The sequence below is a fragment of the Lactuca saligna genome, chromosome 6, assembly GCF_052625555.1.
Source record: "Lactuca saligna cultivar CGN05327 chromosome 6, ASM5262555v1, whole genome shotgun sequence".
NCBI classification, from domain to species: domain Eukaryota; kingdom Viridiplantae; phylum Streptophyta; class Magnoliopsida; order Asterales; family Asteraceae; genus Lactuca; species Lactuca saligna.
The window spans coordinates 52975507-53001882 of NC_136422.1; the positions used below are offsets into that span (position 1 = coordinate 52975507).

Genomic DNA, 26376 nt, shown 5'->3' on the forward strand with positions numbered 1-26376 from the left:
AAAAGAAACCATATATCTATATGAACTTGGCGACATCTCTCAGCCAAATAAGATTAAACAAAAAAATAAAATCCTATCAAAAATCATATTTTTTTTAAGCTAAAGGGTACACAATATAGATAAAATCCTATCTAAAACCATGCTTCAAAGTTACATGATATATAGAAACACAAGTTTGATGCCCCCTTTTGCCCTCCAATAAACATGACAATTTTATCTCTCTTTGTGGGGTTCTAAGGGTAAAAATGTCTCAAAAAAAAGAACTAAGAAAGTGACTTGGAGTCTCTTAAGCTCTCACAACCCGGGCAGTTGTGCAAACTCTCATGAATATATATGTCACAGTCAAGACAAAAGAACTGTTTGCATTTCGGGCAGGTCACACATCTGCCCGGAAGGTTCCCTACATCACAATAGCAAATAAATACCAACATCGGTTTGATTATCTCGAGTAAATTACATTTTTGTCCCTGAGTATAGCTGATTTTTTCAATTTTGATCCATAAAGTTTTCTCTTGCAAAAGTGACTATTTTTGGGACCAAAAGTGCATAAATCAGCCCTACTTGAAGGACTAGAAATCATCATTTCACTTTAAACAAGGACCAAAAATATTACAAGAATCTCAAATAGCACGTGTGCAATAGAAATGACAAAATTGCAAAAATAGTCCCTCTGGTTTGTCGAATTGTCGAAAATTCCAAGTTTGGTCCAAAAAGTTTTGGAGTTGCACCACGGGTCCGAAATAGGTTTTTTGTTGTGGTTTTGGTCCAAATGTTTTTAAAAATTCTTAAAATGACAGATTTGCCCTTTTAATTTGTTTTTTCTCTTCTTTTTAAATGCTTCACTCTTTTCTAATTAAAAATAAAAGAAAAATCTTATCCTCCCCCACCTAACCCTCTTTTTAACACATTTCAGTTTTGTAAATTTTTATTCTGTTAAAAGTTTTGTAGGGACCAAAACCTATTTTGGACCAGTGGTGCAACTCCAAAAATTTTTGGACCAAACTTGCAATTTTCGACAAACCACAGGGACCATTTTTGCAATTTTGTCAATAGAAAACTTTTTGGAACCAAAATTGCAAAAATAAGCTACAGTCAGGGACTAAAATTGTAATTTACTCAACAACATAATCAATTGAGTACGTTACATTTTTGCAAATTTTGGTCATAAAAAGTTTTCTCTTGCAATTTTGGTCCTGATTTAAGGTTCTTGTATCGTTTTTGGTCTCTGTTTTAAGTAAAACGACACTTTTGATCCCTGAGTATAGCTGATTTTTGCAAATTTGGTCCAAAAATAGTCATTTTACTTGGAATAGTGATTAAAAAAAACTTGCAAAGAGAGACCAAAATTGCAAGAGAAAACTTTTAGGACCAAAATTGAAACAATTAGCTATACCCAGGGACTAAAATTGAAAAAAAAAAAAAAAGCAAAATTCACTTTAATCAAGTGAATTAACTCACCAGGATTCAAAAGACTTTGCTGGCAACCAAAACAAGCTTTTGGCCTACGATGATTGGGTACAAACAAAGGTGCCACGTCATCAAAGGGCGTAACCGGAAATAAATGGTGATAAGATCTTGCTAAATGAGGAGATGAAACAAGGGTTAACCCACAAATACGACATTCAGTAGGCAATTCACAAACACGAGCTTTACACCTTGGACAAGTATACCCTCCACCAAATTTAGCTTCTTTATGACATGAACATATGGAGATAACACCTTCTGCTGCCCTTTGTGGGAATCCCATTTTTATTAAATTGGCTATAGCAAATTCAGCTATGGCCGGAGGTGGTGGTGCATGCTCTAGAATTAGCTCTTTTAAATGTGCCTGTAAAATAACATACATGTTACATAACTTCAAGTAATTTACATTTTTGGTCCCTGGGTATTGGATACAGCCTATTTTGTCTTTTCAATTTTGGTCCTTATTTGAGGACCAAAACTGAAGAAACCAGCTATAGAGACCAAAAATGTAATTTACCTAACTTCTTACACATATTTTGGACTGAAAGAATTGAAATTACTTTTTTGACCTCACCTCATCTAAAGCAACAGAATATAACCCTCCAGTTTCTTGGCATAAATACTTGCATATATAAAGTTCTGCAGAGAGACCAATAACTGAACACCTAATCTTGGAGTTTTTACATTTCTGAATAGTCTCCATTACATCTCCTGGATCACAAGTACTTAGAGCTGAATATAAAATGATAGCTTCCCGATGACCATATGATGGGATTTGATCAAGCTGTTCATGTACAAGTTCCAAAGCATTTTGTAGAGAAGCTTCACCTGCACACTCCAGTTTTCCCATTAAGACCTTTATATGAGACTCAGGGCTTCCACCTAGGTCAGTTAAACATTGAGCAACTCCATTTTTTATAGATATTAAGCCGATTTGACTTAATGGGTTTTGATCAAAGAATTCCCTTATGAAAGCTTCTACTTGTTTAGCAACCACCACCATTCTACTTGGACGTAAATCCATCTCTCCAGCTGCCTACATGTTAACATTGAGTGAATGACTGAATGTGAATCTCAAAAATGATCAGAAGGAATAATATATGTGATGGATTCATTAAATTTGCAGTTAAGTATACATAAAGTGTTAAGATTTTTGCAGATTAACCTAACTCAGTCGACAAATCTTATCAAAACCCTAATAGATGAAAGAACATGGTTAAAAAAAGGCTAGACCTAAATCTTATTAAAACCCTAACAGGTAAATGCTCATTTAATGATTTTCTCCGTTTCCAGAACTAAGTAGAATCGTAATTGCATTGCTGATATCAAAGCAACAGCTGTTTGAATTCGGGACTGGTATGGATTTAGCTGTAAATTCAATACTAGCATGATTTGTTTGTGGAAATTCGTAGCAGATCACTTCATAAGTTCAAAATCCGTGTCAATTTGGGAGTTGAAAATCAACATTTGGACAACTAATGAAAAGGTGAATCTCATTTTTTTCTAATGAAATGCAGCATGGGAAGATTTATATACCCGAGAGAGATCGATGACAAGGTAGAGATATCGAATGAGGCCTTTTTGAATACGTGAGGTGGCGGAAGCCGAGGAGAGTGACCGGAGACGGCGGCGATACTGAGCGTGATGTAAAGCTTGGTTATCGATTGGCCGGAGGAGTCCAGATTCATCTTCTTGTAATGATTCCCAGGACCTCTCGTCTGCGTATGCTCTCTCCCATGCTTCGAGGTCTCTCTCGTTTCCTTCATCTTCGTCGTCGTCGTCGTCTCCGGTAACTGGCTTCCCTTTGCCGTTGCCGAAGTTGCTCATCCCTTTCCGGAGGCTTCTGAGCAGTTCCTTTCTTTTCTTGTACGGCGGGTTATATAGTGCTCCTCTACTAGATTTATTATAGGGACGGTGAGTAAAAGTAAGGATAGTAGCTGGAAATAGTAACGAACTTTTAGTTTTTTATATACTTAGTCATTGAAGTTTTTTTTCGTGTTTTATTTATCTTGAATTATTTGAAATTATTTATATTTTACCTTATGATCGATTTACAATGGGTAAATGTGAACAATTTTAAATAATTCAGAAATAAATCAAGTACGAAAAAAACTTAGTGACTAAATATGAATAAAGTTGAAAGTTTGTTACCATTTCAAGTTATTATCTCATAAATAGTTCTGAATGTTATCATGAACAGAAGCGAAATATTGAGGTCACACAAGTGAGTATGTCGTAATATTCATGTGATATGTTTTTAGTGTATAAGGTACAAAAAAACAACACTTAGAAATGCAGTAAGAGTGATTTCAATCACATAGAAACTGAAGGTAAATAGATTGTGGTGGGTTCAAACGTTTACTTAAAACATAGGCGACAGTTTTCATTCTAGAGGGTGGAGATGGTCATTATAGATCGTACGAGGAAGAGAGAACATATGATAAAGAAGTCTCGGCGAAGAGTATCGGTGCTCCCCATGGGGAACTGCTCGGTCGAATGAACTGCTTGCCCAGCAGTTCCTGCAGCTGTAACGACAGCTCCTGCATCTCTGGTGGTGCCAACCGGTATGGCGCCTTGGCTATAGGGGCCACACCCGGCACCAGGTCGATCTAAAACTCGACCTACGTCTCCGGAGGTATCCCTGGCAACTCCTACAGAAACACATCAGCAAACTCCTTGACTACTGGAACCTCTGTAACTGAAATCTGATCCCTGGCTCGCGATCCACTACATACGCTAGATAACCTGCACACCCAGACTGAATATACTGTCGATCCCTAGCAACTAAACAAAACCTTGATCCCACTATGGTGTCATCGCCATATACAATCAGTTCTCCCCCACTTGGGGTTCGAACTACCACCCGCTGACCCTCGCAATCAATCATGGCACCGAATCGACTAAGTCAGCCCATCCCCACAATCACGCACACCTCCCCCATGGGAATCAGAATCAACTCTATCGGGAAGGAAACCCCAAAGATCTCCAACTCACATCCTCGGTAGACCGAAGAAGCAGAAACCCCGTGTTCGTTGGCAATGGAAACCCGATTTTGTACACCTATCTTGGTTGGTGTTGGGAATTATTGAAGACTAAACAACAAGAATAACATCCTTACGTCCGTATCTTCCTATCTCCTTCAACACAGCAAAATACATATACCTAAAGAAAAAAAATGATATCTTGCTTCTACCCCCTCGTCACCGACTCCAAACTAGGGATGACAACGGGTACGGGTATACCGAGTTTCGTATTCCCTAACTCCATACCCGAATCCTCATCCCCATCCCCATACCCGACCCCATCCCCATCGAGGATTAAAAATCTATCATCATCTGCATCTCCAATGGGGATCGGGGATCCCCAATGGATAATCGGGTATTTTTTTTCCCATTATAAAGTTTTGACTTTTATGAAAAATAACGCATAGTTATATATTAAGCAACAAAAAAACTAATAGATATAATATAAAGCACTATAATCACCGAATATATTCAAACATGAACAATAACATACAAAGTTCACAAATTAAACCATTTTTTTGAAAAAAAAAAATAGTCTTTCAAAAATTACACGTTTGATTGTTGAAAAACCTTACTTTGACTACTAACTTTCGCTTATACATCAGCATTATGATTTGTGAATTGATTAAAAGTAAAAACATAATATATATATATATATATATATATATATATATATATATATATATATATATATATATATATATATATATATATTGTCACACCCCCAAACCAAGGATGGCTGAAACGCCCGGGGGTGAAGGACTTCGTGTATAGTATCACAACAACGTGTATAATAGTGCTAAAAGTAAATACAACGATCATAAATATAATTGAAAAAGTGGAGTCGGGATGGCCCGAAAGGCTGTAAAAAGTTTAAGGAACTTTTGAGAGAGATTTGGGAGAGATTTCACATTCTTGGAGAGATTTGGGAGAGATTTGACATTCTTGGAGAGATTTGGGAGAGATTTGACATACTTAGAGGGGTTTCTCATACAAAGAGAGATTTGGGAGAGATTTCTCATACAAAGAGAGATTTGGGAGAGATTTGACATGCTTGGAGAGATTTGGGAGAGATTCTCGATTAAAGTGAGATAGAGTGAAAACGATTGAGAGAGGTTTCGTGTGTGACAAATGTAAGTGTCCGGCTTCGCAATGCAAGGTCCGTAAACCCTGTTAAGCCTTGTTTAAGGATCTTACACACTCCTGATGAGTATGCAACACTGTTTTATCGGTTTGGTTTGTTACTTACCACGGTTTTAGGTTAAGGAAGTCTAGATGTACGTACTTTTCGATTTATGATCTCTCATCAGAATAGCGAGTTGTTTAGTAAATACATAACGTAAGCCCTAGTACACAAGGGTTAGTTGAGTTGACCGGTTTGACTTGTTGACTTTATTTGACTTTGAATTGACCATAATTTGACGGTTGTCACATCATCCCCCCGTTAGAGGGAATTTCATCCCGAAATTTGCACTTCGAATGGGGATCCAAGAATTTAGAGGAAAGATGGGGGAAACTTTTCGCAGTACAAGAAATTGATTATGGTGAGGAATAACCCGCCTGATGTCGCTTGACGGCCTTGGAATTTCTTATTGTTTATGCTCTCAGTTTAATCTTTGGCATTACTACTATGCATGCTTTAATCGATGCTAGATTTAACATATAAAGAAATTTAGAATTTAAACGTCGAAGTTAGAAACACGTATTGATATTTACGGGCAGTTCCGGGGTGGTCTCTCCTTCAGTGATCGCAAGCACCCTTCCACCACCACCGACATCTCTTGTTCTTGGGCAGTCCCTTTTAAAGTGTCCCGTTTCTCCACACTTGTAACAAACTGGGCTTACTCCAAAGCCAGGGACCTGGTTGATGGGTCGTGCTGGTGCCTTACAGAAACGAACAGTGTGTCCCTCTCTGTAGCAGTTTTTGCAATGCATCTTCCGGCAAGCCCCAGTGTGATGGAAGTTACACTTGTTGCATTTCGGAAGGGTTCCGGCGTATGGTTTCATTGGAGTTGGCGTGGTAAGGGTTGTGGCAACATGAACAGCAAAGATCTGTTGCTTCATAGCGAGGTCCTGGGTTGATTGGTCCTTCTTGTTGTCCCAAAACTTTCTTTCGTTGTTCCCTCCTCTTGCTTGGTTATGGGTGGTTGTCATAGTGTCATGGCTGGCATGATGGTTGATGAGTTGTTGTGCCAACTCCTTGGCGCTGTAGAAGGTAGTTGGTCTTGAGGCCAGCACGCTATCTTGAATTTCGGGGGACAATCCCCAGAGGTATCGCTGCAACTTTTTGTCTTCCGAGGTGACCATGGCGGGACAAAGGAGTGCTAGATCACAAAATCGGTTGGTGTAAGTTGTAAGGTCGGAGCCTGCCATTCTGAGATTCCACAGTTCTTGCTCCAGCTTTTGCACTTCGCCTCTTGAGCAATATTCTTTCAGCATCATCTTCTTTAAGTCCTCCCAACTTAACGAGTTAGCCATTGCAAGCGTAAACGACTTAACTCTACCGTTCCACCAAGTGAGAGCTCTTCCGATGAAGGTGAATGCCGCGTACTTGACTTTGCTCGCTTCGGGGCAAGCACAAATCTCAAAGATTGCTTCGGTTCTCTCGAACCATTGAATTAGTGCGAGGACGCCCCCACTTCCATCGAAAGAATCGGGTTTGCCATTTGTGAAGTCCTTGTAAGTGCATTCCTTTGTGCGTCCTGTACTATCCCTGTGGTTAGAGTTTGTGGCTCCAGATCCAGCACCACCAGTGCTATTTGTACCAATTTGTGACATTGCAGCTACCACGGCTGCTGTTACTGCAGCTTGGAACATTGCGGGATCAAACTGAGGAGGTGGCGTTGGAGGTGGTGGCGCTGTGCTGCCGGAAGGTCTGGGTCTTTTCCTTGGTGACATAGTTCTGTCATGAGTTTGCAAAAAAAAAAAAGATCAGATGGTAAGTTTCTACTAGCAAAGACAAGTCAGTTGTTATAGAATTAGATTTTTCTGCATTATTCTCCGATTTAAGAATGCCTTATATGTAATTCATAAAGGAAGTCCATATGAATGAACTTCATGAGTTTAGTAGATTTTGTATCCAAGTGAAGCCTTATACTTGACCCAGGCTAGGTCCTTATTATGACCAATTGAAGTATGTTCTCGAAGGTTTGACCTACATCCCTATGATGCAGTCTTATATCAGAGTAGGAGTAAGTTCGGAGAATGATCTTATGACGTTTTGTCGTTTCAAAATCGGGTTCCATTGGTTGATGAATAACATGATCCAACCTTTGAAAGAAATTGGGAACGATCCCGAAGCTAAATTACTCTAGTCCAACAACTTGACTAAAGTGGGTTTCAGATAGACTCATAAGGAAGTATTCGAACAAAGAGTGTCACAGAATTTATCTGATTGACAACGTCATTGATGTTTAAGATGTAACAGGCTTGGGAAAAATTTACTTTGTAGAGGGTCTTACATCACATCCGGAGCAGGAGAGTTTTGGCCGTCTAAAGGGCTAACCAAAGTACTTACAGTACAAGATGGTTTCATAGAGAATGCCACATAGGACATAGATAAAGGAAAAGAAAAATTCCTTGTTAATAGGGAAAGAAAGTAAGGCATCTACTACTGGCGGCGGTCATTCATCTGGTGAACCCTCAGTTCAGCTAGTTGCCGCTCCATAACAAGCATGTGCCTTTCGTACACCCTCTGATGTACTCGGAGTTCTATGACTTCGGTTCGTGTTTCAGCCAGTGCTTGCAGCAAGGTTTCATGGTCTCTTTCAGACTTTTCACGAGTGTGCTCAAGGCGATTGGTGCGGATTGTATGTATTCTTGCATTTGCATCAACCTCTGTGATACTATGGAGAGTTGTTCTACCCTGAATCTCGTTTCGGGCAACTCTACGGATCAGGATTGGAAAAATTCTATCTGCTGAGCTTCCTGCGTTTATGTTGTAGAAGCTTCGGTCTCCATTAAACAGAATAGGTTTGTCTTGCTCTTCGCTCCAGGTTTCCAAGCACTCTACCCAAGGAAGCTTCGGGCCTTGAAAAGCCGATCGAGGGTTGGGATTTGGAACACGGGTCATCGGGTATAGGTTCTCCATTTCAGGGTCGGAGTCAGAACCATCAGCATAGCCTTCAGCTTGGTGACCATCCACAGGGGTTGGGTGATCATTCTCTAGCTCCTCTCCAAGTCATTCAGTATCGTCGTGGTTAGGGTAGTACGGGTCGTCGTGGGGAAGGAAATCCAGCCATGATATCCATGCGAGAAATAGGGATATAAGAAATAACTAAGTAGATGTACTAATTAGATAATTATATGATGATCTTTGTCAGGTACCTCAACACATTGTTTAGTGCATACTAGTCATATGTATTCGGGACAGGATAGACCTTCGAATAAGCGACCCTAACTCTAAATCCCCAATCCAACGAGAACAGGAAGTAGAGCAAAGATCCACAGATTCTAAGTCTATGACAACCTGGATACATAAAATTTTAATGTATCCACTAAGCAACTATTGACCTATTGATAAAAATCTATTTAGTTCTCAGATAAGTAATTATAATAACACCAAATACCCCTATGGTATTTCATTGTGGTAGTGTTGGTAAGTTTTTAGACTTGTTGACACATCACAACCATTCTTAGGCATATGCTAATCACTCCTCGGACCAGCATAGTTGATCAGGCTATACCATTCCCAAGACTGACCATACATCCCCAAGCTTACCTGCGATATCCAACAATCATTACTTTTGTTTTGTTCTAGAATGATGATGACCTTAGTATGTATGCATGCATGTATACTTTTAACAAGAAGCTATTTATTTCTAAAAGTATAGTTGTTTTGAAAACTTTAAATCAGAGACCTTAGTCCCAATGCATTTATAGTTTGTATATCTTATGTGGTTCGATACACTTGGTTCACTATAAACAATGCTCTAATACCAATCTGTCACACTCCCAAACCAAGGATGGCGGAAACGTCCGGGGGTGGAGGACTTCATGTACAGTATCACAACGTGTATAATAGTGCTCAAAGTAAATACAACCATCATAAATATAATTGAAAAAGTTACACCAAAGTATATGTTTACATGTTTCAAAATCAATTACATTATGATGACAAAAATAAATTGTTGACGGTTTAACGTCCCATCCTCAAAGCGCTGAAGTTTTCCTGTTTCACTGATTTCCTGAGAATACAAGTAGTTTTGAAAAAGTGTCAACAATTAAGTTGGTGAGTTCATAAGAGTTTTGTTTGAAGTAGAAAAACGTTTCCTTGTAAAATCGATAGAGTTTGATTTCCAGAAAATCCAATATTTTCTTAGTTAGGTGTGAACAGAATATTCCTATATGATGTATTAATGACCCTAGAATGACCCGTAGCATTCTCCTATAATCTTCCAGCGTATATAAGTTATATAAGGTTTAAATTAGATAAAACGTTGAATATAGTGGGTCTGCCCTAGGTCCACAACCCAACGAGGAACAGGAGATGAGGCGGGCCCCACCAATTCTAAGCCAATGGAGACTAAATTCTTATATGACTCAAACTTATACGCTCAGCGATTATAGTTGAAGTCTAACAATTCTAGATGAAATATAGTTTTAATATCATAATAACTATTTTAAGTGAACCTGGTACCATCACAACCCAACCTGGCACTTTGTATTTGTACCCCTCTTTGTATAAAAACCCGGTACATGTATTTGTACCCCTTTTTGTGTATAAACCCGGCATTTTGTATTTTTACCCCTTTTGTATAAAAACTGACACTTTGTATTTGTACCCCTTTTTGTATATAAACCCGACACTTTGTATTTGTACCCCTTTTTGTATAAAAACCCGGTACTTTGTATTTGTACCCCCTTTTTGTATATAAACCCGACACTTTGTATTTGTACCATTTCTTTTTGTACGAGTGTGTTATGTAAATGATCATAAACTATACCTATTATAGTTTATTAAAATGTTTGAAATGTATATGCAACCTAACTATACTCATTATAGTTTAGTATGTTTATTTGTGGTGTACAAGAACCCTTTCCATGTAAGTCAAATGTATTGTACAATATAGCTATGTTTAACTTGCTTTGTTTTGTACTAATGATTATGATGGAGGATTCTTATAAATTCAGTAAGTAATTTCCTATTATATAAATATATCATAACAAGAAATACATGTAATATATGAAGTCATCAAAGACTTAACACTTTGCTCAACATGTTACAAAGTGTTTTGATAGTTAGAAGCTGTTAACTAATTTCTTAACCTTTCTGCACTGTATTAGAAAAATCATACGAAGTCGAAAACTAGATCCATAAATTCTGAGAGTTCCTAAAATGAGTCTAGTTTACTCATAACTTTTATCATGATTTTTGGAAGCCTTTAACTTATATTAATATACTCATATTCACAGACTGGTCCGGATTTGTGTTTGAAAAGACAGGTTGTTTTGTAAAAATCACCATAAATTGTAGAAAATTCGTGTGGAGATGTGCAAGTAGTCATTTTAAATCTAAGAAGTGGAACTACTTGCACCTAAAACAGTTTTGAAAACTAGAATGTTTAAGTTGTCCAAAACAGTCCGTGAATGGAGTTGAACTTTTCTGATGAAGGCTGTTAGAAAAGTTTAGTTATGTTCTTGGTGTTTTAACTTGTATTCCCCCCCCCCCCCTAAAAACTTGAGAAAACATGAAAATGTAGGGGTATGAACTCACCTTAAGTGATTTCAGTAGATAAGTGTTGAAGAAGAGAAGTGTTTAACCCAAGAACACTTGAAGAATCACTTGAAGATTCGAAGATCAAATGTGGAGGAAAAACCCAAGATCAGCCCTTGAATCTCGAATTCTAGAGAGAGGAAGTTTTAGAGGAAAGTGGAGTTGGATCCTTGGTGAAATGAGAGCATGTGAAAAGTTGTAGAAAATGAGTCTAGTTTACTCATAATTTTTATCATGATTTTTGGAAGCCTTTAACTTGTATTAATATACTCATATTCACAGACTGGTCCGGATTTGTGTTTGAAAAGACAGGTTGTTTTGTAAAAATCACCATAAATTGTAGAAAATTCGTGTGGAGATGTGCAAGTAGTCATTTTAAATCTAAGAAGTGGAACTACTTGCACCTAAAACAGTTTTGAAAACTAGAATGTTTAAGTTGTCCAAAACAGTCCGTGAATGGAGTTGAACTTTTCTGATGAAGGCTGTTAGAAAAGTTTAGTTATGTTCTTGGTGTTTTAACTTGTATTCCCCCCCCCCCCCCCTAAAAACTTGAGAAAACATGAAAATGTAGGGGTATGAACTCACCTTGAGTGATTTCAGTAGATAAGTGTTGAAGAAGAGAAGTGTTCAACCCAAGAACACTTGAAGATTCGAAGATCAAATGTGGAGGAAAAACCCAATATCAACCTTTAAATCTCGAATTCTAGAGAGAGGAAGTTTAAGAGGAAAGTGGAGTTGGATCCTTGGTGAAATGAGAGCATGTGAAAGAAAATGAGGAGAGAGGATGGATGTTCCATCTCTTAGAACGTGGGAAAGGGTGATAATTGAGTGGAAATGACATTGATGTGACCTAGGTAAGGTGGGGAGGTGTGGCTGGTCATAAAGTGGGTGTGGGAGTGGATGCTTGTGTCATAAGGTAAAGCAAAGTCAACACTCCACCTCTTTGTACTTTACCCACTAGCTTTTATTATTTAAATAAATATTTTCATGAAAAGATGATTAAATTGTGAATATTTAGGGTTCATTATGTTAAAATATGATTTTGGGTGAAAATGTCGCGTTAAAATAATTAAAAACGGGCTTAAAAGGCAAAACTAGTCGAAAACCGGGAGAAAAAGCACTTCCAGCGAGACCTCTCGGTCCTAGGCCGAGGTTCGGTCCCTAGGCCGAGATTCGGTCCTTGCTGGTGCCGAGCCGGAAGTGAAAGGGGCGAATCAGAAGAAGCGAAGGCGAAAGGCTCGGTCCGAAGTCATGGAAGCGAAATAGACCGAAGGTGGTCAGACCCGAAATGGACCGAAATGAACAGTACCTTCGGGTTCGGGTGGTGTGCGAGGTTCGGTCCTGAGAGGACCTTTTGTGTTCGGTTCTTCCTGGGCGAGGTTCGGCCCTGAGAGGACCTTCGGGTTCGGTTCTTCCTGGGCGAGGTTCGGGTCTGAGAAGGCTCTCAGGTTCGACTCTCCTAGTTTCGGTCCTTAGCAAGTTTGGTCCCTATAGGGACCTTCGGTTCTAAGAGGCTTCGGCCCTAATAAGAGGGTTTTGGGTCCTTAAGCCTATTTTACTCGTTTTTACCCCGTTTTAAGCCGTTTTTGACCCGGTTAAGGGTCGGGATGGCCCGAAAGGCTGTAAAAAGTTTAAGGAACTTTTGAGAGAGATTTGGGAGAGATTTCACATTCTTGGAGAGATTTGGGAGAGATTTGACATTCTTGGAGAGATTTGGGAGAGATTTGACATACTTAGAGGGGTTTCTCATACAAAGAGAGATTTGGGAGAGATTTCACATTCTTGGAGAGATTTCTCATACAAAGAGAGATTTGGGAGAGATTTGACATGCTTGGAGAGATTTGGGAGAGATTCTCGATTAAAGTGAGATAGAGTGAAAATGATTGAGAGAGGTTTCGTGTGTGACAAATGTGAGTGTCCGGCTTCGCAATGCAAGGTCCGTAAACCCTGTTAAGCCTTGTTTAAGGATCTTACACACTCCTGATGAGTATGCAACACTATTTTATCGGTTTGGTTTGTTACTTACCACGGTTTAGGTTAAGGAAGTCTAGATGTACGTACTTTTCGATTTATGATCTCTCATCATAATAGCGAGTTGTTTAGTAAATACATAACGTAAGCCCTAGTACACAAGGGTTAGTTGAGTTGACCGGTTTGACTTGTTGACTTTATTTGACTTTAAATTGACCAGAATTTGACGGTTGTCACACACACACACACACATATATATATATATATATATATATATATATATAAAGAGAGAGAGAGAGAGAGAGAGAGAGAGAGAGAGAGAGAGAAAAGAGATGGAGAGAGAGAGAGAGAGATAAGTTCAATTGAGAAAATAAAAAAGGTTGAGAATTTGGGAATCATTCTCAGTCAGTCATTTAATTATCATCTTAGCATAAAATACACAGTGACAAATTTGTAAATATGATATATTAACCTTCAATCACAGATACCATTTCTTCTGGATCATTTATCTGTTCTTCATCAACATTATCTGTTATTCATTCATCTCGATTGTTCCTCTGTGTTCTTCATCAACATCATGGTATATTCATTCATGAATATTACACAATATATTCACATATAAATAATATATAGTATATACACTTGTGAATATGATACAATATATTCATATTTAAATATTAAATGATGCATTCACTTGTAAATATTGCATAGTATTTTCACTTGCAAGTATTAGATGATATATTTGCTTGTGAATATTAGATGGTATATTCATATGTGAATAGGGAAAATGTCACCGTAGCCCCACGAACTCACATTTTGGTTTAAAAGGTCCCTATTGTTATTTTTTGGCTATATAAGGGCATGAATTCTCTTTTTACTGGCTAATTAAGGATTTTGCCCCAATTTAACCGGTTTCTTTGCCTAGTCATCACCTAACTCAGTTACAGAGTCAACTCACCCAACTTAAATGACACATCAACGACTCACTAACGAGTTTCCTTGCTTGGGCCCTAAGGGTACAGTGGTCACCCAATTTTCGTTGCCAAATTTGTGAGATTCACCAAAATGTTAGGTTGTCAGCCATCTCATTGTATCTTAACATGAAATCGAATTAGGGATTTTTGGATGATGCAGAAGCGTATGGATGAAGTCCTTGACCTAGATCTCGCCATCGAAATGGTGGAAAGGGCATCCAAGGCCGGGGGCAGAAGCCAGAGCCAACGAACAACAATTGACGATGCTTATCCATGATTGTTAAATCTTTTGCTCATCTGTTCTGGAATCGATCTTTGTGAGTAATGGCATTATCGACATCAATTTTGATTTTCTCAAGTGATTCTTTGTTTAAAAAAGTCTATCTAATCATTCTCGTTTCAACATCAATTTAGTTTCTTGTTTATGTCATTCGATCATATGAAGATTCGATGTTTTAAAGTTTTGAAAATACAGATAATTGTGGTAATGAACTCTACTGATGAGTTGTTTGATCTTAAAATCGATTTAAAGAAGTGGGATTTGGTGTTTATGATGTGCTGGGTTCCGACTGGTTAATTTAACTCACAGGTTGTGTCATACGAGCGAATGAAATCGTGATAGGAACTCAATGGAATGAAATCGCGTTTGTAAGGGTGTTCTTGTGAGTCAAACTAAAAAGGTCAAAATTGGAATTATTGATCTGTGAACGGTGTAATCGGATTTGAAGTATAGATATCAGAAGCGCAACTTTCATATGCCATCGAAAATTGAACAAATGTTCTTACGGGTCAATGGGAAAGTCAAAATTATGTTACCTGCGAACGTTCGGCTTGGAATTGGCGTTGTGTTTGATCGATTTGGATGAATGGGTTTGTTGTTGGATACTTGACTTATCTCAAATTCTCAATTAGGGGTCGACGGATGCAGCCTGCTGAGGTGTGCCAAGGAGTACGAGTATGTCTCCAGCGGTGGCAGTGGTTGTTGTTTCTTGGAGTTGACTTTCGAAATTGAGATGGAATGATAACGGGGGTTAGGGTTGGGGCAGAGTAAGATGAAGAAGAAGCAATGATAAAGAAAGAAAGAAATGATGAATGCTATTTTGAGGGGAAGTGATGATAATGGCGATGGATTTCACATGGTTGTTCTCCCTCAATTTCGTGCTTTCCTGTTTGTATACATTAGTTGGCATATGATCTGGCAAATGAGTTGGCTTTTTTTAATGATGTGTACAATATAATTGGCTGATTGTGAAAGGGGTGACCGGGTGACCCCTTCACTTTCTAGAAAATGGCCTTAAAAGCCGGTAAAAAGAGAATTCATGCCCTTATAAAGCCAAAAAAATAACAATAGGGACCTTTTAAACCAAAATGTGAAAGTTCATGGGGCTACAGTGACATTTTCCCTATGTGAATATTACACAGTTTATTCACATATGAATATTACACAAGATATTAACATATGAATATTACAATGTATATTCACAAATATATATAATTTTTATATGTTATTCACACATGAATAACATATAAAATTGTATATTTGTTTTGTGTTTTAATAATCATATACTGATTAAGGTGCGAAAACATATTCATATGTGAATATAACGTGATAATTTAGTTCATGCATTTTATCAAACAGTTGGAGTGCATACAACTAAGCTTTTTTTAAAATGCTAAAAACATGATATTTTGACTATTTAAAACTTACAAAATAATAGATTGATAGAGAATTATATTATATTTTTCAAAAAAAAAATGATTTGATGTTTTTCTAACCATAATTTCGAAGTTTTGTTTGATGATCGATGTTGAATGAATGATATGAAGTGAAATTGTTGTTGATTATCGATGATGTTGATCTAATGACACTGGGAGTATAATTAATCGTAGATATTGAAGATAAGCTACATAGCGAATAGCGGTAAATAGCGACCGCTATTTCGTAATTAGCGATAGGTATACAAATATTAAAAAATATATATTATGTAACTATTATAGCTATTATAACCAATAAATAAGCAAACAAACCATTAAACTAGCTAAATAACTTAACCAAGTTAGTTTTTAAACATAAATAACAAAAGGCAAGTCTAAAGTCTAAAATCAAAAACCCAAATCAAAGATCATCTAGATCTTCATAGACAGGCTCATCATCATCTTGAATAGATGACGGCTCAAAATCTTTATAAGCAGCTACATCATTTTCTTCTTCACCCAAGTTATTGTCATCATCCTCATCTATTAATCATCTTCCTCTGGAGCTCGATGCGGACTTGTCAACAGCCCCCTTATTCCTGCTTCTTGTAGAATAAGGTGGCTCACATGCCCCAACAGCATCTGCAACTTGACCCCATGTTAAATTCTCACCCTCGAAGACCGGGGCATCTTCCTCCTCTTCTTCACCTCCCATCAACCACTCAGTCGGATCTAGAACATTTGCATCATCCAATATAATTGGGTCAATCGTATCACACATATTGTACCTCCTTCTTAAAGCATGATTATACTTGATATAAACAAGGTCATTTAACTTTTGTTGCTCTAGCCGGTTTCTTTTCTTAGAATGTAACTACATAAAAGTAAGTTAAAAATTATAATTATACAATAAAAGTATATCTATACTTAAACTCACAAAAACCGAGTTACTTACATGTTCAAATACGCTCCAATTCCTCTCACAACCTGACGAGCTACAAGTAAGACTTAGCACCTTGACCGCAAACTTTTTTAATGTCGGGGTTGATGCTCCATATTGCATCCACCACTCCGCTAATTTAGCAACAAAATAATATAAAGAATTAAAGATATGTTAAAATTTATAATTATACGAAGTATATTATTTTTATATTATTTACCTGGTGCAATTTTTACTCTCATTTTCTTCGCTATCGGGTTCCCGAAGATCCCTTGTGCACTTCGGTATATTGGGAGCTCGACATGAATCTTCATCTCCTCGTCCTCATTCAATGCTAATTTATGAATGCACGACATCAATCCATTCATCACTTCATCATCATTTTCCACATTCGGATTTTCATAATACAGGGTCGGATTCAAGTGATGCCCAGCAGCATGCAAAGGTTGATGCAATTGGCAATTCCACCTCCTATCAATGATTTTGAAGACTTCTGCATACTTATCTTCTTTGTTTTTGAAAGCCTGAGCAATCGCCTCTTTTGCTCTATCCATCGCCTCATATATGTAACCCATTGGGGCTTTCTCTCTCCATCAACTAACCGAAGCACACTTAACAAAGGACAACCAATTTTCACTGCAATATCTATATTGTTCCAAAAGTTAGGTGTCAATATAGTATTTGCCGTGTGCGTGCCTCCGTCCAACTTTGAAAACTTGCTTCTGTTCCATTGTTCAGAAGTGAACATTTTTTTTCAATTCCTCTTGTTAGCCTTAAAACAATTTAGGGTGATGAAAGTTGTGGCAAATCGGGTCTTTGCGGGCCTCACCATGTCCTTTTTCTCGGTGAACTCTCTCATCATATTAAGTAGCAAAGTACGATTGTAAATATACATGTTCACCGCGATTGCCTTATCAAGTGTCCTTTTTAAATGTGGCAATTTGAAGATGTCTTCAAATATCAAATCTATGCAATGTGTTGCACAAGGAGTCCAATAAATGTGCGGGTATTTCTCTTCCACAAGCTTGCCATGCGTGCGCCAAGGTGCGCCATGGCGTGAGGCATGGCTCCGCCGTTACGAAAAGCCTCATAACGTTGCTATTAGGTGTGGCGCGTGGCAAGGCGTGATATGGCGCGCCATGGCGTGTTATGGCGCGTGTTTTTTCGTTTGAGACATGGTTTTTTGCTCTTTGTTATGTCTTTTCTAATAAGAGATACAAGTATTGTGGTTTTTGTTAAATTTTTGTTACTAGTTATTGATCTAACACTTCTAAAAAGTAGTTATATTTAATATAAATTTATATTTATGTGGTAATATAATTTTAAATTAATACAAAATCGCCGCCTTACATCACGCTTTGAAAAACGTCATGGCTCGCCATAACTCGTTAAGCTTGAGGCTTGACCTTGCCGCCACGCCGCGCCTCACGCCATTTAGAACCTTGTTGCCAGCAAAAACATTGTTGCTAGCACTATCTGTGACAACTTGAACAACATCACGCGGGCCGACTTGTTTTATGAAACGGTCAAATAAAATGAACATGTTATCACCGGTATGTGAATAACTAGATGCATCAACCGATTCAAGGAACATACTTCCTCGGGGAGTATTCACTAAGAAATTTATGAGTTCCCTTCCTTTTCTGTCCCTCCATCCATCTGCCATTAAGGAACATTCATATGTTGTATTTTCAACCTCATTTTCATTCATAATTTTCTTAGTGTGCATGTTTTCAAGCTTCTACATCGGGACTCGGACCTCGTGATAGCTAGGTGGTTTCATGCCGCAACCATGTCTAGCTATCGCTTCAATTGCTGGCCCTAGACTGTCGTATTTCACAACATTGAATGCCACACCGGCATCATACATCCAACGTGAAAACGTTTGGACTGCATCTGCTCTTAAACTTTTTTGGACATCTTTATGTTGTGGAGTTCCAACCAAATGCCCATTTTTCTTACCCACTGTTTCAGATTGATTGTAACACGCATGCATAGGCCCTTTAGTGTTTTTATTAGTTGCGGTTGATCCAGAAGATGAAACAGGGCAATGCCTCTTTTGAGTGTTCAATTCGTCATCATCTACTTTATCTAGATCCACAACATCATCAAAGTGTGGTATGCTATTCATTGCCTCTTTTGCTGGTTTCTTCTTATCAAAAGTTTCTTTAAAGAAAGCTTTTACCTCAGCTGGGACTTTTGAACACTTTGCTACTTGAGCAGTGTCACCAGCAAGGTGGTGCTTGTGCCTTGTAATCTCCCCTCTTGACACAAAAGAACATAAATTACATTGCACCCATTGGCTATTTCCTTCAACCTTTGTCTCATAAGCCCATCCAGGATCAATTTCTCTTTTATTAGCCATTTCTAAGAAAGTAGTAGTGATCAAAACATGATTTAGAAGTGTAATACTAAGCCTAATCATCAAACCAAAGTAAAAAAGCAAAACGTGAATTAGAAGTGTAATACTAAGTCTAACAACAAAACCAATTGAAAACAAAAAAATAGAAAAGAAAAAAAATGCAAAATCTTCCAATCGGACCTGAAGTCGCCGGAGAAAACGTTGCTCGAAGCTAGAGAAGTCACCGAAATAATGAAGGGGTTCGCTGGAGGTGGACGCATGGATTTGGAGGCAAAGCAAGTCCAAAGCGTAGAGGGGGGAGGCGAAGTAGCGAACGACTATTGATTTTAGTTAGCGTAAGTCGTCAACTCAACCCTAATACGTTTATTCAGCCTTTTTTTTTTAAATACCCGTCGCTATATTGGCGGCTTTCTGCCACTATTTGCTCCATAGCGGTCGTTCGCCGCTATGCCACGCTATTCGCTATAGCGACCGCTATGGTCGCTATTGACAATTGTGATCCACGTCCCCATCCCCAGTCAAATCGGAGATTTACACGGTCAACTCGGGTTAGGGTTTCGGATACCCTTCGGGTATAGGTTTTTTTTGTCATCTCTACTCCTAACCACCAAAGACAAACATAAATACATTCACGTGATGCATCAAAATGAGAAATAATAATAATAATAAAATTCTTCTTCTCTCTTTTCCCAGGCAAATTCCTAAATTCTAAATTTTGTAATATTTGATATAAATGAAGCTCTGATTTATGATGTTGTAGTTATATTATTAACTTAATTTATAAATCGTTAATTTTCGTTATTTATTTTCATTTGGAGTTGAAAGATTTTTTATTTAAACTAGAAGCTTTTTGATTTTTTCGTGTTTTTCCTTAAAAACTAAAAGCTCTAGCAGACCCTTGAAGACATAAAACCCAGCAAAGAGATATTTATATTATGTTTTGGGTGACATACAAGGAGAAAGTGGCATGGGGTATACAATCAATCAACTTATAATAAGAACTCCAGATGCTTGCTTGCTTGCTTGTTGGTATTAATTAAATAACTAAAAGATAAGTTTTGTGAGCAAATGACATTTACAAGCTACTCCTTCCTACCAAAACATGCTATTGCTGCTATACCACCAAATACGCTTCTCTTGTACAAGTCAGTTGATCACAAAGAATCTATTATATTATACCACACCTGTTATACATACAAAACCCACCATTAGCAATCAATACTATCAACTATTTTACATAAAATTTATTTTTCAAAAAAAACAAAACTCACCAAATAAGGTTCTGGAAGTGCTCTCTACCTTGTACCTAGTCTTCTTCTAAAGGTCAAAATTTGTTCAGGAGAAAAAAAAACAATCAAAAAGTGGTATTCCTTTCGGTTTCAATTTCAATTGAAATTGAAATTTTCAGACCACTTTCTTTTTTATTTTTATCTCTCTTCTTCAGAGTCTGATTCAATTGATAAATATAATCTTGGTCTTACAGAACGCTTTTGCTTAGGAAACGAGAAAGGGTTATCAGATCTTTCTCTTTTGCTACTTCCATTCATTCCAGTAAGCAAAGAAGCTGCAAACAAAATCATCAGATTAAAAACCACATATATATATATATATATATATATATATATATATATATATATATATATATATATATATATATATATATATATATATATTATAAATATTCTATACATATATCTAAAAACAAACAATACCCGTATCCGCCAACGAATCCAACCCACCATCTCCACGCAGCGGTTCCTGACCGGAGTTTAACCCGTTCGCAGCGGTACTTTCAAAATTCACCCCACTGCCGCCAACTCCACCGCCACCACCACCACCGCCAAGGCTGAGTGAAATCCAATCGTCACCCTGCAAACCATTTGACACAGACGGGGGATCTCGTAACTCCGCTTGCTCCGCCGCCACATCAGCTTGTCTCGTCGGAAGAAAGAGCTGAAGCGACGGATCATCGTGTCCATACGCTAACGGGTTATCAACCAACCCGTCGTTTATGTCGAGGGTATTTTGGTAAATTGACGATTCGGGAAGTAAGGGAACAGAACCCATGGGGTCCATTTGGTTATCATCTGAACCGAATAACTGAAAGCTAGGCCCCACTTGACTAGTGGAAGGTAATGACCAAAAGGGTACCCCAAAATCATCTTCATTGGTGTTAAAAAGCCCAAGACACGAACTCCCACCAGGTATAAGACTCGGATCTTCCGGATTTGGAAGAGGGGTAGAAAAGGAAACTCCGTTGTTTTTGTTTTTATAAACCGGTTCAGGTTCAGGTTCAGGTTCAAGTTCAAGTTCAGTCTCTTCTTCTGAATCACTGAGGACAATAACATCATTGAAATTGAATCCGTAGTTTGGTGAAAGGGATCCGTTGGTGGTGGAATGACCAAAATGCCCTCCTCCTCCTCCTCCACCGGACTGATTAATACTAGGATCTTCACTGTTTCTACCATTTCCAGTAGCACTACTGCTCATGGGAATACCAGAGTGGATAATACCATTTAAGTTTTCGGGTTGTTTATTCCCTGAAGAAAGAGAAAGCGGGTTTTCTGGTTTACTGACTTCCCATATTCCGTTTCGGTTTTTTTTAATCCCGAGTTTTAGACTTGTATGACCTTCTGAAACGCCTTCTTGTTTGACTTGTTTTAAAGCTTCTGGTTTTGGTTTTGGTTTGGATTCTACTTCCATGGGAATACTACAGAGAGTTCCATCGGGTGAATGCCATTGTGAAAGTTCCCCTAAATTTTTTATATCTTTTTCTGCCTTTACACGCCAACATCCATCTGGTTTCACTTCAATTTCTGTCACGTCGTCTCCACAGTTCCTCATCTTTATCATAAAATTTAAAAAATTAAGAAAAAATATATATCGAAAAGGAGAAAAAAGATATATCGAAATGATACTCTCTCTACCTTGGTTGTGATACGAGTGAAATATGGATCGATAATCACATTCTCCAAGGAGTAGTTCTTTAGACATATGGGGCATTGCCACTATATAAATGAGAATAAAAACAATTACAAAACAAAAACATAAAACAATAATAATAATAATAATAATTTATGTTGTATAGACTATAGAATATAATGTTTGCCTTTCGTGAACGTTGATTCATTTGTACAAATACATCAAGATCAAAGCAGCCCATGTGAGCACAAGGTTTGAATCTTCCAGCAATTTTCATTCTTGAACCACTCATCTGTAGCGTGCATGACATGTCAGATAATGTTGACGGATTTTATATAATTATAAAAAAAAAAAAAAGAAAAAAAAAAGTTACTTACTGGGCAGCGGAGATTAACGGGTATAGAGTCGGCAACAACCTCCAAATCACTGTCGCTGCCTGCATTTTCTGCAGTGGGCCCACCGCCAACACAGCGACAAACACGTGCAAGCGCGTCTTCAAATCTCTCACCATCAGATTCTTTGGGAATCATATTCATAATCTTTTTTGGTACAAACAATAACAATATTAAAAATTAAATATATAATACCATATTCATATTATATGTTAAAAAAGACGATTTTGCCCTCTCACCTGTTGAACTGTGCGGCGTTTCATGATTCTGACACCCAAACAGAAGACTCGAGCATCAACGCCTGTCAAGGAAATTTTATTGCTTCCATCACGGGTGTATGGCATGATCTGAAAAATAAATAAATAAATAATAAATAAACGTTAATAAAAAAAATTAAATTAAAATTGATTAAAACTTACAAGTGGGCCATCATCACGGCCATTGGCTCCAAGAAGTTGGGAGCCAGGTCTATTGAGAGCTCGAACAGGCATACCTAAGAGGACACAATAAGTCAAAAAAAAAAAAAAAAATTAAATTTTAAATAATTTATCAATTCAATATAATCATACCATTGATTTGTAAATCTGCATATTGTGGCCATTGCATCCGAAAAGAAACCTTGTCATTCAAAAGCATACACCAAGCCTATATTTGTGATCATTAACATGTTATTAATATATATATAATTTTTTTTTGCTATAATTAATTAATCATCAAAATTCAAACCTGAAGTTCAAACTCTGGTTTTGCCAACAAATCCCGGTCAGCTTTTGTAAGCTGAAAAGTTTTTTCAACACTCTGTACTGGATTTGTACTGAAAATTTTATTTAAATCAATGTCTGATATCTATAAGAGCATGCAAAACTATATTAAATTAAAAAGATAATATAGAGTTAAAAGGTTATAGACTAACCCATCTGTAGGGACATTTGCAATACTCAGCTTCACAGGATATAAAGGATGTCCCATAGTTACCCAGAATCTGCATATAAAGTTTATAAAAAATTAAACCAAGTTTTTAACAGAAGATGAATTATTTTATATAGTTTGTATATATTACAAGGATTTTAAGGAAAAAAAATATATAATTTTATGGAGTAAACTTACGGATCTGCACGTCCAAGTCTACAGATTTCACAATAGAAAACTGGAGGAGGTGGTGGAAGAATACCCTCCATTGGCTTTTCAGGGATAATAACACAAGCAATATGCTGCCATACGTTGCATTTTTTATCTTCACACTGAGATGAAAAGTGAAAATTTTCAAGATTATTAGCATATAGAGATTCTTGTGTTAGAAAAGATAGAAATACTGAAACATTAATTGATGTATCTCATGTAAAGTTATAGATAGTTATAAGAAAGTGTAATAAGTCATAACTAATTAACCATAAACAGCTTCAAGGGGCTTTATCTAAAAATATGAGAACTAAGGGTTATTTCACACTAATTGGGTTACTTAAATCTAATTCAAAGAAACTAGGGTTGACCTTTTTGCAATATAGGAAGAATTGGAAAGCAAGAGTCGAGAACAGAGACATGTGAGCAATAAAAACGTATGAAGGAGAAGAGATAGGCTGATAAAAAGACAAAAAGTAAAAACCTTTATCATCGAATCTGCTTGCAGTGAAGTTCCACATGGACATCGAACTTTTTCACTCTGATAACTATCTTCAACTTCCTCCTTGAATGTTGTATTATTATTAATGGTGACATCTGAAACACCCTGACCTTTTGATGCCAACTCAGTTGCCCCTGGGATCTGCAGCTTTCTGGGGACAAAAGAGTAATTATGTGTCAAGATAAACTGAAGGACAAAGGAATTGTATGTATAAAATATAACACTTTTATATAACTAAATATGAAAAGGATAAACACCTGTACATGTCATCAACTAGTTTTGCCACCTCTTCTTTCCTAACGACACTTTTCTTAGCCCATATCCCAGAAACTGCTCCAAATCGCATAGTAATGCAAGGTTCATTAGGTTAAAAAACACAAAGTATTTATAATAATGAAGTAAAGAAGCAAGTGACTACACGAACACCAATACATGATAGATAAATATTTGATGGGGAAGTACCATTTACCTCTGTCATCTGAAATAATAGCTAATATCCGGTCAGCAAGATCCTAGAAGCAATAAAAAGAATTTAAGAATGAAGAATTTTGTTTCCTTGTAACTTATAAGAAGCCAACTGAACATTGAAGAAGATATAAATTATGAAGATGCACTAGTTGAACACTGAACCTGTTTCTTTCCCTGTTTGGAAAGCCCAAGTTGAGTAAGAATATCTTTAAGCTCTTTTATACGAAAATGTGTCAATTTTTCCTATAAAACAACAACAAATTAACAAATAGATATTTGCACCACTCAAAGATTTCTCATAAATCTCATAAATCCATAATCTTCACCATCTACAAAGTTGACACTAATTGTAAAACAACAGGAACAACCACAGAGATCACCCATTGACATTGAAACCACAAAAACCTAAACAACCATTAGGGACAGACATAATTGAAACAATACCTTACAGCTCGTTACCAAATCCATCTTTATCTGAATAAATAGATTGCACCTAATCAATCAGCAGCAATCAAACCGATAAAAACAGCTCATCTCCTTCCCCAAAATCGACGACCGATCTAATGGAAAATGTTCAAACAGAAGACGCAATTAAACACCTTTCAAACATATTAGAAAACAAACAATTCCAGAATAACAAGATCAAAAGTGTTCCATTCGGCCTAAAATCGAAGAGAGATTAGGGCGACTTACATGATGAATAAAGTTAGGGCATGAATGGAAACGATGATCGGAGAAATCGGAGGTTTTCAGAGTATTCGGTGAACTCGGAACCTTACGCCGCCGACTTCACTTTTCTCTCTCACCGATTTCCCTGTTTTGATTGATAATCGAGGTCGGAAAATTAAATCGATAATCCTTACTCCAATTACAAAGTTGAACGGACGTGTAGGCCCTTGTGCAATCCGATTAAGTTCATGCAACCAAATCCGGGTTTGGATTCTCTGTTCCTTACGTGTATTTTAATATTCCTGGGTCCTATTCCGTGTTCGTGTACTTTACTGTACATTCATCTCTTTCATAGAAATTGGGTTATTTGTGGTGGGTGGTGACGCTTACGCCTTAGGATTGCAACATGTGTTCGTAGATTCCAATGGCCCGTTCAAATACGGGTCGAAACTTTTTTTTTTTTTTTTTTTTTTTTTTTTTTGCAACATATAGTTCATGTGGAAAAATATATATTATCTAAAAAAACAAATATGATAACACGTTTCGGTGCAACCTTCTTCATTTGCACCGGACTATCATATGTTCGATTCATATGGTATAACATATGCTTGATGTACAAAACGTAACATTTGATCCGAAAACATATAATCTATGTGGTAGAGTTTAACTTTGGTGTTGGAGGTCATCTTGAACTTGTTTGGTTGCTAAATATGGTTAGTGTCAAGCTGAACAGTCTTTGTTAAGTTCTTTTAAACATAAAAATTTACATGAATTTATTGATTCAAATAGTGACACGACTTGTCAGTTTCATAATCTTCATCAACATCATCGTATGAATCATTACTTTCTTCTTTTGAATTAACAATATGAGGAACCATGTAAGTCTATACATTCATCAAAAGTTTTAAGCCGTTTTGAGAAAATTGTGTGGTTTTTTCGACAGGAAACTGGTTCATGCATAAATAGTATGATGTTTGGATCAATCATGTTCGCATGTGTCAAATCATTTTGTAAGTTAAGATATAAGTTGGATAGTCATTTATGTAATTGTCAGTTGATAGGTTGATATCAAACCCTTCATGAATAAAGGAAATTAGTTAATGGTAGGTGTGTGGTTTTGGTTAATAGATTGATGATGTTGTTAGGTATGAAATATGGCG

The 26376-nt window shown here is 37.2% G+C and overlaps 3 protein-coding genes across 4 annotated transcripts; all 3 read right to left on the reverse strand.

Annotated features, from left to right (window-relative positions):
• Positions 1–53: 53 nt before the first annotated feature.
• Positions 54–3349, reverse strand: GTF2H2 (general transcription factor II H2). Its single transcript, XM_078960676.1, has 4 exons — positions 3001–3349; positions 2039–2500; positions 1459–1828; positions 54–400 (listed from the first exon to the last, which is right to left on the reverse strand). The coding sequence occupies exons 1-4, from the start codon at positions 3289–3291 to the stop codon at positions 264–266; spliced, it is 1260 nt and encodes a 419-aa protein (XP_078816802.1). The 5' UTR covers positions 3292–3349; the 3' UTR covers positions 54–263.
• A 13043-nt stretch (positions 3350–16392) lies between these two features.
• LOC145002574 (uncharacterized) lies at positions 16393–17336 on the reverse strand. Its single transcript, XM_078961818.1, has 3 exons — positions 17003–17336; positions 16798–16916; positions 16393–16716 (listed from the first exon to the last, which is right to left on the reverse strand). Exons 1-3 carry the CDS (start codon positions 17334–17336, stop codon positions 16393–16395), a joined length of 777 nt encoding a protein of 258 aa, XP_078817944.1.
• Positions 17337–20047: 2711 nt separating this feature from the next.
• Positions 20048–25542, reverse strand: SIZ1 (DNA-binding protein with MIZ/SP-RING zinc finger, PHD-finger and SAP domain-containing protein). 2 transcript variants are annotated; one of them, XM_078959297.1, is made up of 18 exons: positions 25241–25542; positions 24992–25107; positions 24710–24790; positions 24549–24591; positions 24337–24409; positions 24062–24230; positions 23566–23699; positions 23372–23440; positions 23185–23272; positions 23028–23103; positions 22878–22951; positions 22698–22805; positions 22444–22605; positions 22254–22358; positions 22072–22152; positions 20857–21988; positions 20416–20708; positions 20048–20328 (listed from the first exon to the last, which is right to left on the reverse strand). In XM_078959297.1, the coding sequence occupies exons 2-17, from the start codon at positions 25013–25015 to the stop codon at positions 20572–20574; spliced, it is 2556 nt and encodes an 851-aa protein (XP_078815423.1). In that variant the 5' UTR covers positions 25016–25107; positions 25241–25542; the 3' UTR covers positions 20048–20328; positions 20416–20571. The 2 variants fall into 2 exon arrangements, with proteins under 2 accessions (XP_078815423.1, XP_078815424.1); XM_078959298.1 differs by lacking the exons at positions 24992–25107; positions 25241–25542 and having other exon boundaries at positions 24542–24591; positions 24710–24792.
• Between the last annotated feature and the right edge of the window lie 834 nt (positions 25543–26376).